This window comes from Manis pentadactyla, chromosome 8 (genome assembly GCF_030020395.1).
Source record: "Manis pentadactyla isolate mManPen7 chromosome 8, mManPen7.hap1, whole genome shotgun sequence".
NCBI classification, from domain to species: Eukaryota; Metazoa; Chordata; class Mammalia; order Pholidota; family Manidae; genus Manis; species Manis pentadactyla.
In genome coordinates this window covers 35,959,179-35,976,977 of record NC_080026.1, presented here as the reverse complement: position 1 = coordinate 35,976,977, position 17,799 = coordinate 35,959,179, and the positions used below count along the sequence as shown (strand labels likewise).

Here is a 17,799-nt window from a genome sequence, read left to right as displayed (position 1 = left end):
CTCCTGTATAAGAGCTCAGGCTCGAAAGGCACACATAGAGAGATGTTTGTTGTATGCAAGCTGTTCTAAAACCTCTCAACTTCCTGCCCAGAGCATTTCTAGTTAAAAGTGTTTGCCCACTCATGGTAGTCCCTGAGGGAGGGGTTGGAGCTTTTACCTTTAGAACGCTGGGGTCAAGGTCAAAGGTTTACCTGCGCTGCCTTTTCCTTGCAGGTGCATGCTGCGGGTCCTGGACTCATTCGGCACCGAGCCAGAGTTTAACCATGCTAACTATGCCCAATCAAAAGGCCACAAGACCCCCTGGGGAAAATGGAATCTGAACCCACAGCAGTTCTACACCATGTTTCGTGAGTATACATGTTTGACCTCTGCTTTCCAGAATGCCACCAAAGACCAATGGGAAAATAATTAGACCACTGTGTATTTTGGCTTATGATTCCCAGGACCCTTAGCTATAGAAAGTGTGCTATGGAACCTGGCCCTTGGGAGTAACTGAAGGTTTGTTTTGGTATTATTAATTGGAGTTGAAAAGCCATCTGAGCATTTTGTGAAAAGCCAGAGATGCTCTAGAGAAAAATGTTCAATGTGAAGCATCCCTGGAAACCATTTGGGAAAGGGCTTTGGGTGACTGGATTGGCAGGCACTAAACACACAGATGCTGTTTAGGGTCCACTTGATGACTGACAAGGAATAAGGTCTTTTGTGTGGATACATTTTCCAAAAAATTAAATCTTAATTATTTAAGCGCCAAACTTTGTAAAGAAAAACGTTAGCTTTTAAAAATGAAGCTACTTTAAAGTCTCTTTCATACTTCCGTGGCTTCTTTTAACACTGAGCCCAGAGTGAAATCCCACCTTCTCTTGCTCACATGGTGCCACTAATGCTTGTTTTAGGTGGTGTAGTGGGCACCCTGAAAGGTGGTGAACTAACTGGTCCATCTGTGGCCTCGGGGCGTTTTTCTGTAGCTTTCTTTCCCCACGCTCACCATTTCTTACTGCTGCGATCCATTTACCTGCACCTCACTATATATGGCATGTTAGGTGACAGATGGCTGGTCAGCATGGTAATTAGCTGAGGACTATGAAGGCAAATACCATATTTGATTGTGTTCATGTGAAATTAAATTTCTTGTTTAAGTCAGTAGCCCTTGACAATAAGGTAAAGTCCTGTTCTGGAAATGATAGGCCACATGAGTTAAACAGTTCATTTGCATGCCCAGCTTGGAGAATTCCCATTTTCCAAAGTTATCAGGATAATTTTAGTCCAGAGGTTTCCATCCTAGACTTCATATATGAGATGTGAATCTGTTTCCTTGTTAAGGCCCAAGGGACCCCTGCCCTGCCTTTTCCCTGTGTGGGGATGTCCTGCCCCCATATATAGCCACCAAAGATGTAAACATCCACAGTGTCTCAGTGTCACTAAATGTAACAGCAAACACATGGGATTAATCCTTGGGTATGAGGTGTGAGAGGAGATATGGCAGATTGGTGGAGCAGGGGCAGGAGGTGATTTTAAAAGTCAGCTTCATGTTTAAAAGTTCTTTTTAGCCCAGAAAGATTTGTGAGAGTGTGTTATATGCATGGTAAACATTATTATTATTGTGCCTGGAGCTGTATCATCCTGTTACTGCAACCTGTCCCTGGGGCACAGTTTAGGAGACAAACTAATATACGGCATGTTAGGTGACAGATGGCTGGTCAGCATGGTAAGGAATGATTAGACTTAGCCTTTGGTTTGACTTTACTGTATAACCCTGAGGGGCTGGGATGATAAAACAGGTGTGTTTTATCAATTGGAAAAATGTTTGCTGCTCTAAAATACCTGAAATTGCCTGGATGATAGGCTATGTGTATCCCCTCCATGAGTTGGTATTTCTCTATATTCAGGGAGTAGAAATAGGAAGCTCTTCCAGAAAATATAATATTCTCTTTTGGAATGTTATAATTCAGTCCTGAAAAACCTATTTTGTTCCCCCTAACTGGGGGATTTCAGAAATGTTGGCTGATTGAAATAAAAGAAATACACAGCTTAACATGTAACTAAATATGAAAACAGATTAATTCCTGTTAACCTGGGAATAGAGTAAGTTTCCTAACTGACTCAGAATTCACCATAAATTGGAAGGAAAATTGATACATTTGACTGCCTTTAAAAAAACCTGTATGCAAAAAGAACAACAATTAATACCATAAGGAAATCCTACTGCAGAGGACAAATATCACTAATACATAGAGCTTCTAAAAACTTAAGAAATTCTACAGTCTGAAAAGAGAATGGGCAAAAACTGCAGCTAGTTCAGAGAAAAAATAAATGTATTGCCCCATGATATAAAAACAATAAACTCATAATAATAATAACTCATAACACAGAAGTCTCAGATTATACCAAGATGTCAAATCCCACATATCTGAAAAAGCAGTAGCATAGCGCTTCCAGGAGGGAAGCTCAGGGAAAGCGTCTTTTCCTCCCTAATGGTGAGAATGCAGCAGGTACTAACTCGTGTTTGTCACCATCTAGCAGAACTCCCAATGCATCTTTCTTTGACCAAGCAGCTGATATCTAGGAATTTATCCCAAAGATAAGGGAGCAAAAGTAAGAAATGGCTTGTGCACAAGGCCATGTATTGTGGCACTGTCTATAATAGGGCAAGACTGGAAATAACCCAAATGTTCATAACAGGGCACTGAGTGATAGAGTGAAGTTCAGTGTCACTGTAAAAGGGGTGAGGAAGGTCTCCAGAGCTCTGGAGGGAGATGTCTAGTGTATATAAGTGATCAAAACCAAAGTGCAGGGCAACATGCAGAGTTACTCTTTCTATATAAGAAGAATATGGAGGAAGACTATGTGTATACATTCATGGACATGAATTTGCTTGTATTTTCAAAAGAAAGAGTGGAAGAATAAATAAGTTGATAAAAATGATTACCACTGTAGGAGGGGTGTGCAGGGTCAGGGATAGCAAGGGGAGGCTTTTTAACATACCTTATTTTGACTTTCGAACCATGTAAATATTTGACATCATTTAAAAAGAAAAATCAGAAGGAAAGCATTCAATGAAAACTGGTGACAGGTTGAAAAAAATGAAACAAACCCAGTGATATGTCAGGCTGGTATTAATCTCTTGCACAGAGAAAATTATTATTTCTAGCGACTTTAAGACACAATCTTTGAACTGTACATGTAAAGCAGGAAATAATAATATTGTTATTTGAACCCACTGTAGGTACACTCTAAGAACTAAGATTATCAGTATACAAGAAGGGGGAGTCCTTTAAAGAATTTGGCCATAATCTGCAGCTTGAATAGGAAATATCAGTATGAACTTATTTTTGCTCTATAAAAAGGAAATGTTTCCTAACTCTGTACTTCTCAAAGGATCAAAAGTAAGGACAATCCAGTAGCAAGGAGTATCCTTAGCACTCAGATTGGGATTCCCTACATAACTTGCCCGCAAAAGGAACTTCCTGCCCAGATGCATAGCTGATTACAAGTCTAGGGCAGAAAACATAGGTCATCGTGGCATACCAGGAAGAAGGAAGCTGAGAAGCAGCCCTGGGCTGGAGTCAGAGGACACAGGAGCCAAAGATGGGGTAGTTTGAGCATCAAAAATAGTGACTGCAGTGGCTTTCAGTAAAAACAGTAACAAATAATCTACGAGTCCAGAATGATACTCCAAACAAGAAAAGCCCACAAAATCAATCGGTCACCTTTGCAAATGGCTAGGATACCATTTCATTACTCTGAAAAATAAAGGGAAGGGATCCGGCTTTGATCCTGCCTTTCTAGGATAAATTGTATTTAAGATAATCAAATAGTTGATAAGGGAAAGTTGTTCATCATGGACAAATCACAGCTAATAAATGCAAAGGGAATGAAGAATTAGAAAATCAGCATTTTAAAACTCCTAATGAGATAGTGGACCAGGTGGGGATTGCAAATGGCTGCTAAATCCATCAAGTAGCAGCTTGATGGAAGACTTCCTGTCTTGAATGGAGGAAATAGGGAAATAAGCAGTTTGAGAACTTTTCCATGTTGAGATGTGTTTGGGCTGGAGAATTTGCAGCAGAAAACAGTGACTCCTGCTTCCCTGAGCCTGCCCACAGAGAACTTGGGGCCATGCTTGAGAGAGGGTCTTTACTTCCCCCAGGACAAGGGGGTGGGGTCCACTCCAGCCTCCTCATTCCCACAGACTCTCATTTCCTTGCTCTTTCATTCTAGTGGTATGAAGTAGTAAGAAGAACATGTCAGAAGTTATATTTATTTATTGTTAATTTTTTAAATGAAATTTACTGGTACGTAATATATGGGCTGATAGAAATGATCATATAAATATGTACATGCATATAAATATGTACTTGCATATAAATATGTGAAAGGAAAGAAGAGATGTGAACTCAACCTGACAGGGACCCCTCTGTTCTGGCCAGCAGAACAAAGAAGGTGTCTCTTACAGGCTAAGAGGCTTTTTATGGCCAGGTTTTTTGGTGGGCTTTTGAGAGGATGGGTTAGGGGAAAAGTGGACTATGGCTTGCTGATGTGTCCTCCAGAAGATGCTTGTAGCCTAAGTAAGATGGTACATCTAGGTCTCTCTGAGATGGCAGGTGGGCTTATTCAAGAAGCAGTAGCTGGTGCTATTACTGTCTGGGCTCTATCAATATATACATTAACTGTGGGTGTACTTAGATTGTTTTCTAAGGTTGGGGTGCAAAATGAGGTTTGCAGACCATAGAAATGGTGCTGTACTCATAGAATGAAGTCATCTTCGAGTCCAGCTTTCTTGGGAGACTGAGCAGTGTTCCAGCATGTGTGCCAAGCAGAAAGAGGATGGGGAAGGCTGGTCAGACAGGGCCCAGCTGGAGCAAATACAGAAAGAAAACACACCATTGCTGGAGCATCTTAGGAGCAGTGGAATGAGAAAGTCTTGACCAGAGCGCATGCCTCTTGAATATTTAGAGTGCACATCCCACTTTAAAGCTGCTTGCTTGTATTTCTGCTTTAACTCATTTCCTAAGTTTTGGTGGACCTTCTACAAGTTGAAAAGCCTGGTTTTTCTTTATCAGTTTATCCCATATCATGGGATTTCACTGCACCATCCCATCTCTGTATCCTGTTTGCAGCTGGGCATTTTTGTATGTGTCCCATTAGACTATTCCTAATACCTTCCTACATAAGCAGCTTCTCCATGGACCAGTTGAGTAGCCATATAACACTAAGGGCATTTGACTAGATCTACTGAGTGATGGTTGTTTCTAAGAAGCTGACGATCCGGTTATTCCTCCCTCAAGGCAGGCTGCTTGTGGCCACACTCTGGCATGGCCTGTGAACTAGGCACTAAGGCCTTCCTCCTGCTACCAAAGCTCTTGAAAGCTCAGGTTGCACCAAGCTGTTGCTCCTCAAAGACCACAGTGCCTTTCCTTTGGCCCATGGAGTCATGTCCCAAGTCCATAGCAAAGTACTCAGAGCCTCCTGCCCTTCCCTCAGCCCTTTCTCCCAGGGGCTGGCCCAGCCTCACCTGACAGCCTGCTGGTCTCTGAAGGTGCCACACAGATTTCTCACCACTCTTCCTTCAAATCACCCTGATAGCAGAATTTTCTTTTTTGCTTAAAGACTCTATTTAGATGATTTTCTCCCTCTTTCCAATCAAATTAAAAAGAAATGTAACCCAATTACAAAAATGGGAAAAGCATCTCCAGATGGGAAAAAGGCTCCCGTACCCTAATGTAGGCATTACTATCTTTTTCATGGAGACATTTTTACAAAACCATTATTTTGAAGACAATTTTATAGTCCATCAAGTGACCAGCTCCTAATTTGTATTTATTTTGGGATACTTTTGTTATTCTTTGTTGAGAATTCATTATTGATTTTTCTAGGCTTGCCAGGGACTTGACCCAGTATTGAGAAGTTACTTCAGTTAGTGGCTTCCCGTCTGCTGTGCATACTACTTTTTCTAAACTCCCGAAGGCGATGTCTTTTATTTTTCTCAGTCCCCAAAGAGGTACAGTATATCTCAGTAAATGAATGAAGTCTGCCAACACAGGAAAACAAAATAGAGAAGACATTTGCCCATTCCATTTTATAAGAAAACTAAACCTCAAAGTTGATGGCTTGTACCTTGAGTTATCCGATATTCAGATGGTGCTAATTATCCGCATGACACCCTCTTTCACATCTTCATCTGGCTTCTGTAAAAACATCAGCAGAGGTAAAACACCTTTATCTAACTGAGGTTTATCCTCTCTTTCCCTGGAGACTGTGGCTAAAAGTAGCAATAGCAGGGATACCAGATTCAATTCCCTGGTTTCAGGCAGAGTTCATCTCAGTCTTATATTTATTTCCTATCAAAGTTTCAGTAACATTTCATCATCTGTTTAACAACCTCACTATCCATGTCACTCTCCTAGAACATTTCCTCTTCTCTAGACAAAGTCTGTTTGCATTGGTTTATTCTTAATTAGTTTTTTAAGTACCTGCAGTATTTCGGCTGCCATTCACCCACCATATGAAGACAGCAAAGAATTTGCCTGTTAGCTCACCTTCTGCAGTTACAGTCAAGGCTGGGGAATATTCAGCATTCTTGGTACATGTGGACATTTGGGGCAGAAAAAAACAGGGAGCTACAAAGGACTTGAGTGAAGGTCAGGTTGGGGATTCTGGAGGTGTCAGTTTAGAGCCTTCCCCTTTGACCTGCAGCCCCTTTCCTTGCTTTACACTGTGGCCCCTGCTGGCCTCTCTGATGTGGCCTTGGCTCTTCTTGGCTTTTAGGTGGCTTCCAGGGAACCACGTGCTCCTTGACATCCAGGCCACGCAGTGTGCTGGTGCTTTGTGTAGACACCCCGTCCCTCACCACCACCCGCCCCATACATACACCCACTCATCCTCAGGGAGGAGCTGTGTGCCCCAGAAAGCGTTGCTCCCTGAGCTGCACACCCTGCACTGTGGCTCTCACACTGCCTCTATTCCAGCTGTGAGCCCTGCAAGCCTGATTACAGCCGAGTCCTTAGTACCTGCAGTGGTGGCATCATTGCTGATAAATATTTGCTGAATTAATGAATAAATAACCAACAGACCCAGTGTTTTCCAACTTCAAAGTGGCATTAATTAAAACATAGGTCAGGTCTGGACACTCCTGTGCCCACAGTGCTGTGGCATTGCACTGTAGGAAAAGACGGGTCATCCTAATGGCCTCAAGTCCTCGTGTGCTCTAGCCCTGCTGCCTGTCTGGCCTCATCTCTTATTACATGGCCTCTTACTCACTGCTCTCTCACCTCCTTGCTGTTCCTTAGATGGGCCAGGCACACTTCCACCCAGGACCTTTGCATTGGTTATCCCATCTTCCAGAACATTCTCCCCTTTGACTTCCATATCTCCTTCAGATCTTAAGATCAAATGTCACTTCAGTGAGACTAACCGTCACCTCTCCCTTTTTTAAATGCAATTCCTTTCTCCCCCAACTTCCTATGCCCATCTCCTTCCGTATTTTCTTCCATAACTGTATTACCTCCCAGAATTTATACTTCACTTATTTGTGTTTATTTTCCTTTTTCCTCCCCTGGACTCTGAGGCATGTATTAGTAGGGGTTTTGTCTGTATTGTTCCTTGCTGAAATTCCAACACCTTGAAGAATGCCTGGAATATGATAGGCATTCAGAAAATATTTATTGATTGAATTAAATTGAACAATAACAGCTTATCTGTTTTTTAGTCCATGCAACAATGCAGAGAAAGGTGAGAACTGTTTTACACATTTGAGGTTCCAGAAGTTTCTTGAAGCAGTGGCCTCCTGTTACTCTCATTCCTCGAAGTGTTAAGTCACACTATTGTGTTTGTTCAATACCATATCATCATCAACATTCTAACTCTTTGCACTTTTCCCAGGTCTGGGTGCTCACGGTCATGTTTATTTGCATGATCAGGTTGGTATAGTGGCTTGCAGACCCAAACTTTTGCCAGACAAAACACGAATTTTAGAAGCAAGCCCTTTCCCTTTGTGTAAATGACGAACTTCCTGGTTTCAGCCAAGAATCGGTTTCTTCCATGGGCAGTTTCATTTGTAGGGCGTGACGAGCGAAGGAGGTGTTTGTGATTCAAAACTGCCTTTTTGGTCTTTAACTTGAGTCAGAAGACTCTTGCCTTTTACCCTCTGTGCAGACCACTGAGTAATAAAATCAACGTTGCCATTTCTTCAGCCTGAGTCTGTGCCTTCAGGAGTGACATTCTTCTAAGAAGTCCGTTCCCTTCTAAGTTGTTTTCTTGACACTTAAAGTATTTACTCTGGCTTGCCTCTGTCAACAGCTCAGGCACTCATCTTTCAGCTCAGCCAGACATAAGAGTTTCCCAAGCCTGTACCCCAACCTTCTCTCTCTCTCCAAGAGACTGCCATTGCCACTATTTGGAGGAAAAAAAATCAGTTTTGGTAAAATTTGAAGCATGATATCACTATCTGTGTACAACTTTTAAAACCAGACTACTTTTTGTATGATGTGACTTTGTTTTTTATAGTTGTTTGTACCATGCCAGTTTCCTCATCACTGGAATGAGCATCATGAATATGATGGCAGCCACTATTCTTCTCTGTTTTGTTTTAAAAAAATTTCAGATATACATAAAAGGTGAAAGAAATGCACAATAGAAGCCCACAGCCTAGACTCTACAATTAACAGTTGGCTTTATTTGTTCTATGATGTAACAGTCCATATGTCTGTTTTCTCTTTATCTGTCAATCCACCATTTTTTTTGATGCATAAAACAGCAACCCTTAGATGTTTCAACATAATATGATTAGCTAGAGTTCAGTATTGGTCATCTAACCAATTGTGTTTATTTTCTTTATCTATACCCTGGAAACATTTTGCTTACGAATTTCCTATCTGCCTCCTCAGCTAAACATAAGCTCAATGAAGGGAACTGCACTCATGCTGTTCTTGTTCACTGGCATATCCTTCACCCCTAAGAAGAGTCAACTTAAGTTGTTGCCTGGTACATGTAAGTGCTCAGTAAATATATACTGTTGTTGAATAAATGAGAGTATTTAGAAACCCATGATGTTAGAATTTTAGAAGTCGGTATCACTGATTGGTTTCCCTTCTTCTTGATATCAACTTTGTGTCTTAGATAAAGAGAGATGTTAATTTATCAACTGAATAAGTACTTATTGAGCACTTATAATATACCAGGCCCAGGCTAGTTTCTGGGATAGAGTGATGAGCTGCCTTGGCCAATGACTAGTCCTATGAAGAATGATGGGCTTTGGTTTGGAGCTTTTATGCAAAGAGAATGATGCTAAAAGTGGTTTAGGCATGCCCTCTGCTGCCTGGTGATGTAGATCTACCTAGAGAGTCATTCACACCCAGTAATTAAGTGTTCCTCATTGACTTAATCAATCACGCATTCAAAAAATATTTGCTCAGTTCCTTCTATGCTCCAGGAAGTTAGAGATATGTAAAACTTAGCTCAGCCCTCAAAGAACATATCGCCTATTAGGGGAGATAATGTGTGATAAGAGCTCTAACTCTGTATGGTCCAAGAGGAGGAGGATTTATCTTTGTCTTACAAAGTTAGGAAATCCCTCACCTGGGAGGTGATGGCAGCTGAGACGTGAAAGGAAGAGGGAGTGATAGATATGTCAGACTTATACCAGCATCAGATGGGAAACATGGTACTAAAAAACCCCAAGTAGGTTATCATGGAGCAGAGGTGTCACTAGGAGGGTGACCTGAAGTGATACTGGAGTCCTAGGAATGCTGGCCCCTGCTTCATCCTGAAGGAGGTGAAGATTTTCACCAGGAAATTGCTGTAGTCACATACATGCTTCAGAGCACACCTAGTCAAGCAACACAGAGGATGGACTGTAGTTAGAGAGCAGACAGAAAGGGAGGAAGTATGGAGACTGCTTAGAAATCCACGGCAGAGTTCACCAGCATGCACTGACATGCAAACTGGTTGATTTAGATAGTCAAAAATTGGAAACCTCCTCAGTGTGGTAGAGTGTGTTAGGCAGGATTTGTGTCTTTAGTGACTTGGTCATAGCGTTTGTTGGCTCGTGTCACTGGGAATTGTTGAGACTGGCTTTAAGCAGAGCTGGAGTCTGGGCTTGGAGAATATCTCTATTATCGCCCTGTCTCAGCTTCGCCTTTCTCCAGATCGGCACCGTTTTCAGGCAGGTGGTCCTCACGTGGGCATGCAGATGACAACTGTGGTACTCAACTTCCACTGGGCCAGCTTAATGGCTGTAAACAGAAAGGCATTGACTTCAAAAGTAGCTCTGACTCTAGCCCTGGAGCAGCTGTAATTGGCAGGACTCAGATCATAAACCCTTCTTTCAGCTGAGTCTTGGTCGGGTAGTGTCCTCTGGATTAAGTGCCCGTCCCAGAGGCATGGGCAGTGGGGAGAGTTAAGGGGTCAGGAAGGGCAGCAGCCCAGCCCCCTGAGGGGGACAGAATGGCAGGGCCTGGGAGAAGTGGTTGGTTCTGCAGGCAGGGCTGGCAGCCCGGAGCCCAGACATCCCAGCTGACGGAGTGAGTCCAGGCCCTGAAATACTGTGCTTCTATAACAAGCAGGGATGAGCCGAGGTTGTTAACCCACAGAGATACCAGTGGCACACTGTGTAAGTGAGAGAAGTTCACTAAAGAGTAGGTGTAGTAGGATCCAATTTTGATTTGAGGATAAAAAAGATGCAAACACCCGGAATAAAAGTTCACCGATGGTGGTTATTTCTAGGTAGTAAGGTGATGGATGACACCTTTTTTTCTTCTCCTTATCTCTGCCTCTGTTGTCTAAAAAGCGTTTTGTACTGAAAGTATATTTCTGTTATAATCAAGAAAACCAAAAAATCCCATTTCTATTTAGGGAAAAGAAAAACTTACCATTGCAGACATCTCAACAAGTATTGATGAGACCCAACTAAGGGAAGGAGCTGAGGGACTTTGAGAAGGTGATGTCCTTAGGACATGTGGACTGGCTGGCTCTGAGGGCTGAGGGGGAAGCCCAATCTGGCTCTGGGGTTTCTGCCCCTGGTGACCTGGTGGTGTGGGGGTCCCCAACACTGAAGAGCCAGCAGTCATTGAAGGCCAGCAGGCACCCTGTTAAAATGAGTATTTCCACTTCTCAGATGTTTCCGACTTAGTCGTGGGAAAAGCAGACCTTGCGGATGTATGCAATTGAAAGAGGGTCAGCTTAATGAATGTGTTGAATTACTTTTAAAGGAGGACATTATTACTGCTTGGAAGACACAGAGTAATGCCTCAGTTATTACATAGTTGGTAAGCTCCATGAGGGGAGAAACTCGTCTTTAGTTGTACCGCCTCAGTACCTAGCATATAACCTGGTTTGTACAGAGTGCTCTAAAATGTTATTGAATGAATTAATTCAAGCCGACTAAGAGTTGTTCTTAAAAGAAGTCATCCCTGTAATCTGCTCAGGAAACTCATTAAGCTGATTTGTAATTATTTGTAAATAGGCGCTTCCAAAGTGCTTAAAATAGTGCTTTTCTCAATAAATGTTTGTCCTAAGTTATTTTAAGACCACTATTAATGTTTAGCAAATCTGCTCCAGTTTGAATCATGTAAAAAAAAAATCAGCTTAGTCCCACATACATACAGCTTAAGATGCTCAAGAAAACAAGGTAATCTGCACAGATTTTATTCCTTCATCTTTCATGTGTATTTTGGTCTACCTTAAAACATTTTCCTCTAAAGCATGTTTTACCACTGTAGTTCACAGAGCCCAGAAAATAAAATATTTGGACTATGAGGCGGTATGTTAGAGTCTTTAAGGAGCTTGGGATTCGGAACCAGCTGGTTCCCAGTGTTGCCATTTCCTAGCGTTCAGACTTGGGTAGTTTAAGTAACTCCGTCTCTCTCTATTTTCTCATCTGTACAAACATGTTATAAGGCTGTCATGAAGATAAAAAGAAATAGTCACTATAGAGCACTTAGCACAGAACCCAGTGCATAGAATTCAGTATCAGCCATTTTTTTTAAATCACATTTGTTTATCTCCTGGGACTGAGTGATTTCCAAAAGTACAGTATTTCCTGTGTCCCATTTACAATGGGATTCCTTGATTTATCTTGAAATGTAAACCCTCCTAACACAGCTCAAGTCTGTGTTCCCATCTTAAGGCAGAGCAAGACAAAGTTTGTGCTGAGGTTAGATGTCTACTTCATTTTAGATACTATCAATCTGTACTTGAGGCTTTTAATTAATTATAAGCAGTTTTAGGACTTGTGTTCAGACCAGGGCTCTCAGCAACAATGTCACCCAGCAGGCACCCAGCTGCCGGCCAGCTCCAGGGAACAAGCCACAGGGTCGGTGGTCACTTCCAGTTACCTGTTGGGTGAGTCACAGCTGAGCAACCCTCGTGTTGCCAACACTTGGAGTCCTGTGACAGGTTCAGCGCTGCCAGGGAAGAAGTCTGAAGGGTCTGAACTCTGCTCCTGATGGCGGTGCCGCTTGTAAGCGCTGCCAGTACTTCTCCTTAAGTCTCATCTGAGGTCCTTAAACCACCTACAGGTTGCCTGGTCTCAAGTTAGCATCTGCAGAGGAGAGAAAGGAGTTGAAATTAAGTATTTGGATGAAAACTTAGATGGAGGAGAGCTTGTACATGGCATTCATTCCTCGTACTATGTCAAAGTTGATTTGGCCCTAAATTATAGTCCTAATGCAGTAGAAGCCCATCATTCCTCATGAGTTTTAATGGATTATTTACTCCCTCTCCCTCTCACTGTTCAAGCTATAAGCTAGGGGAATCTTTGACACAAAAACAGATACATATGAGTTTTTTCCTTTTGGGGTTTTGACAGTCATCTTACTTTTGATTGCACCTTAGTATATTATACTTTTTAGCCTAGGTATTTTAGATGCTAGATTATTTCCCTTTGTTAAGGAAGTGCCCATGTAGGGACTAGATAACTGAATCGCAGAAACACATCTGTAAAGCATGGAGCTTTAGTCACCACATAAATTTCCTGAAGATTAAGAAACAATCTAAAAGTTTAAAGCATCAGATTCTATTTCAAAATTTTTCCTATTAATCAACAGTTTTTCAAACTGTGGAATGCTTTAAGCTGCCTTATTGACATATTGAAGGCACACAGACTCTTTTTCCCTCCCCTAAATTCCTTCAGATCCCCGCCCAGGTCCTCACAAAGAAAACAGAAGTAACCGTTGCCTCTTGTTGGCAGTAGAATTTATTTGGTAATTTACTTCCCAGCCAACTACAGCCATTGCTATTGCCTCCAGGCACTTGTTCAGAAACACAAAAATGAAATACAGATGGACCAGACCTATCACAACTCCTGTCACAACCGTATCATCTCCTCATTCTGTCACCCCCGCATTAGGCAAAAAGTCCAGGGGACTGCATGGTGATGACGCAGTATTTATGCAGTTCACGGCTTTCTGCTGGTGTCCCTTCGTTCTTCTGTGGGGACGGTGTGAGTGGGTCCTGGGGCTTCATGTCTTAGGCCTTCAGTGCGGGCCCAGCCCAGCCCATATTATAGGGCTTGTGTGTGAGCTCCCTACCTGGGGAAGGGCTCCTGAGTCCTTGAAAAACCAGATCAAGACAAAGGAATCAACTTCCCGTTGGTTGACCATCCATCGAGAAAGGAATATGGCGAAGCTGCACTGTGTGGATTTTGCTGAATGTGGAGTCACTCTCCATTTAAGTTAGAGCTGTTCTAGTCAGGCCAGACTCAAGCAGAGCAGTTGCTTCATTTACTTCTCGAGGCCTCTGCAGGGCCATCTTCTGAAAACCAGATTTCTCTAGACAGGCTGAATGCACAGGAGAAGAGGTTCTCTGCTTCATCAGGAGAGAGTTTTCTGATTATTTCTTCTGGTGAAATTATTAGGTAGAAAGACAGACATGAGCAGCCAAAAAAGGGAAGTTAAGGTTCAAAGAAAAAGCCCCCCACATTCTGCCCAGGTAGGGGGTCCCATGTGAAGACAACAAAGGCTTTTCAGGGAGAGAACTTCCTCCTCAACCAGATCCCAGTGGGGGGCGATCAGACGGAACTAAGAACTGCCCAGGTCACACCTCAGTGTGGGGAAAGAACAGGCTTACTGAGAGGGAGAACCATACAGAAAGACCTATAAATCAAATAACCCTACCTTGTCGGTCAAAGAGATGCCTTGTAACCAGAAGGCAGTATATAGGCCTCCCACTGAACAGATCAAGGCCTTTGTCTACCTTGACTCTGGCTGGCTCCTCCTTTGGAGTGTATTCAAATAAAACTCTCACTCTCCTTTGCTATTGTGTCTCTGCCTTGCAGTTCTTACTTACGGGAAGGACAAGGGCCAAGGAAAACAAACCCAGCCCTTTAGGAGTAACAAAACTTCTAAATTTGTAGGCACGAGAGGCAAATGGTTGAACAGGATGTGGGGATGCCTTCCTGCTTGGCCAACTGTTAAAGTAGAGACATTTTAAAACTCAAATAGTGAAATATCCAGAGGACAATGCCTTTTGTCTTCCAGAAAAATCTATTCTGTGAACTAGACGTGGTTCCTTGCAGTGGTTAGCTTTTGGAGGTGGTTTACATTCCAATGAACTTCACCTTTTTATCTGTCTTGATTCCATCCATCTGTTCAGTCCAGCCTCATAATTCCATCTTTCATTAATGAGTAATTCTTAGAGGAGGTGCAAGGTTAGGGTGATGTTGGTTGGTTTTGCTTCCAAATTCCCCCAGCTGGGTGGTGAACACAGTTGGAGCTGGACCCTGGACCACATTGTGTGGGGCCCACAGACAACGGCTCACCCCTATTGAGAACCACTGATTCAGCCCCACCCACTGCAGATTCTAGTTGGTAAAACCTGAATGAGGGCATTTCTGTCAGGAAACAGTAGCCTTATACTGAAGAAACAGGAAAGGGGAGAGCACACAGCTCAATGCTTTCTAGATAGATGCATTTTCTGCCAGGAAAAAAAAAAAGGCCGGATTTGATTCAGGTTACTCCATCCAGGGGAGAATTACTCTCATGTGAAGGTTTTACTTGGGATACGTAGGAGCAGGCAGTTGCTTCTCCTCCCAGGTAAAGAAGAACAGGGTAGAATGAAAAGATTTAATTATGTACAAGATGGCTTGTATTAGATTTGTAATTGTTGTTGTTTCTTCTTGCTGATTAAATCCTAACTGCTCTGTCCTTTCTTTTCCACATCAGCTCATACCCCAGACAACAGCTTTCTGGGGTTTGTGGTTGAGCAGCATCTGAACTCCAGTGACATCCACCACATTAACGAAATCAAAAGGCAGAACCAGTCACTTGTGTACGGCAAAGTGGATAGCTTCTGGAAGGTGAGTCAGTCTCTGTGCATGTGTCTCTCTGAAAAGAAGCTTGTTGGGTAATTTAATCTAACTTTGATCCAGGGAGTAATCAAGCCAAGTGCCCAAGGCTTAATGGGATCTGCTTAGAAATAAACAAGAATATGCAAGGATTTGGTTGTTCAGCATTTGGGTATCTAATAAAGACTCATCTGTACCTGCTCAGCTGTAAGTGGCTGTACAGCAAAGCCCTGTACTGATTGCATGTTGGAAGTGACAAATGACAGCTTCTTTCACATCTGCACTTGCTTCTGAAAGCCAGGGCCCCCAGGGGCTGGGTATCTTTCTGGAGCAAGGCATTACACAGAGAGACTCTTTGCCTTTACCTTCTGTATAAAGAAGGTGTATAAAGGTAGGCAGCTCCCTTTGCCTGGGGGGCATGCAGTGGCCTTAGCATCATCTTTGCTGTGGTCAGTACTCACCTCCCTGGGAAAGGAAAATGCCTGCTGGTGCTGTGGGTAGAGTTTGTTCTGCTCAGTTCTTGTCCCTGTCAAAACAACTGAAAGGAAGAGACACAATAGCAAAGCAGAGTGAAAGTTTTATTTGAATACACTCCAAGGGAGGGGTGAGCCAGAGTCAAGGTAGACAAAGACAGCAAACTTTTAGGGGAGAGCTTATTTATCATGTCCTTGCAAGGTGGTGCTGCTTTGATTGACAGAGTGAGGTCTTTTGATTGACAGCTCTAGTTATATGCCCATTCTTCTCAGTGCACATGTCTTTTCCCAAAATACACACAAAAAAGCCCATGAGTCGGGGGGCAACACTGCAGTTTTAGTGAGATGATGATGAGGCACAGTTTGGGTGGTTCTTAGTTTTGTATTGTGATCTAATTGGAACCGGTTTGGCCCAGTGCTGATAGGCAAGGAAATTGTTATCTCCCTGCGAGATCTTTGTTGTCTTCAAGTGGGACCCCCTAACTGGGCCGTTTTTCCTTGAACCTTGTCTTCTCTTTCCCCAGCTGCTCATGTCTGCCTCTACCTAGCGTTTCCTCTTCAAGCAGCTGGGACCCAGTTCCTTGGGCATCAGGGCAACAACTGTTCTGGCTGCTTCCTGCTGAGGGAGGGGTGGTGTACATAACTGGGCCCCAGTGCTTGCTCCCTGTCAGTGGGGGTTTGGGGTTATGACTGGTTAGGTCCTGCAGGGCCCGGGCTCCGGGAGACCACATCAGGATGAAGGTTCTGGTGGATCTGTGCAGATGGACGGGAAGGATGTCTGGACTGGCTGACAGCCATCTTGAATAATCAGTTGTAGATGTAGAGCCTAAAGCCAGGAAGAGAGAGATCGAATAAAGAGGTTAAGGAGTGCTCAGCAGAAAGGGCTACGACTGGTAAACTAGGGGTAATGCCAGAAGTAGGAGGAGGGACATTAGCCCTGGTTCCCAGTTTTAGGCTGTCGTGCCCAGTTTGACTCCTGTCTGCGGAGTCTAGGATCTGGCGGACGTCTGCCTGTGCTTGGCCTGACTGATGTAGAAACAGCATTCCTCCCTTGATATAGGCAGGTTCCTCCCTTGCTCACCGTGAGGTCTAATGCTCTGCGGTTTTGAAAAGCCACCCTAGCAAGTGAGTCTAATTGGCTCTGAAGCCCTGACAAGGCATTCAGTCCCTAGGCAGGAACCTCCAGAGGCTGCCCCTGCAGTTCCCAGGGAGCCGTGAGCCCCACTGCTAGTGAGAGAAGGGGCCCCACCCATTTGGTCAGCTTCGATTGGTGATACACTGGACAAGGGAAGGATGTATTGGCCATAGCCAAGGACATGTCTGTTACTATAAACCCAAAGAGCAGCATCCAATCCACCTGAGAGGGAGCTTAAAATAGGCTCTATGTCCAGTCACCTGGTGTAGTCCCAAAGAGGGGGACAGGTGGGCAGTGAAAGGTAGTGAACAGGGCAGTTACAGTGCTGGTGCTTCCCCATCCATTTGGAAACTTCTGCCCTCAAAGTTGAGTAGTCTGGGCAGCTAAATTGTCTACTTTGAGGGGAGAAACAACTGGGTGGTGGGATATGGTTTGATTAAGTTGCCCCATGGGTCTGGAAGAGAGGGTGCCTTGGGCTGGGCTCCAGAGTAGCTGGTGGCCTGCTCATGTGAACAAGATGTACAGTTAGTGAATGACTGATTTAAGAGCAGACTGACAAATGTGTAGGCGGTGGGCCACCCTTTACAAAAATCAGTCTGGTCGGTGGAAACTTACTAGGATGCTTTAGCTCATTTGTCACAGGGGAGGCTGTAATGCTCTCCCAGGGATGCCTTGGTCCCAGACGTTAGCGAGAACAGCATTCTCCCAAGAGTCTGGGCTCTGTCCTGGGTTCTCCCTATCAGTCTGCACAAAATATAGGGAAGTCTGATGGGAGGGTCATTCCCACAGAGTGACTCGAGATCCCAGTTATTGTAGAATATTCTGGCCTTACATCAGGTATTACCAGGAAGCTGTGGGGAAAGGTACAGCCTTCCCACAGACAGCACAGAGGGGGAGTAAATGGCAGAGAAGTT

The 17,799-nt window shown here is 43.6% G+C and overlaps 1 protein-coding gene across 5 annotated transcripts in view; it reads left to right on the top strand.

Moving 5' to 3' along the window:
• The window catches only part of MGAT5 (alpha-1,6-mannosylglycoprotein 6-beta-N-acetylglucosaminyltransferase), a 335,878-nt gene that overhangs the window by 231,522 nt on the left and 86,557 nt on the right, over positions 1 to 17,799 (top strand). For all 5 annotated transcript variants that reach the window (XM_057505663.1, XM_057505664.1, XM_036886669.2 and 2 more), the window contains 2 exons: positions 214 to 347; positions 15,156 to 15,289. In XM_057505663.1, the coding sequence (XP_057361646.1) occupies positions 214 to 347; positions 15,156 to 15,289 (268 nt within the window). The remainder of the gene's footprint in view (positions 1 to 213; positions 348 to 15,155; positions 15,290 to 17,799) is intronic.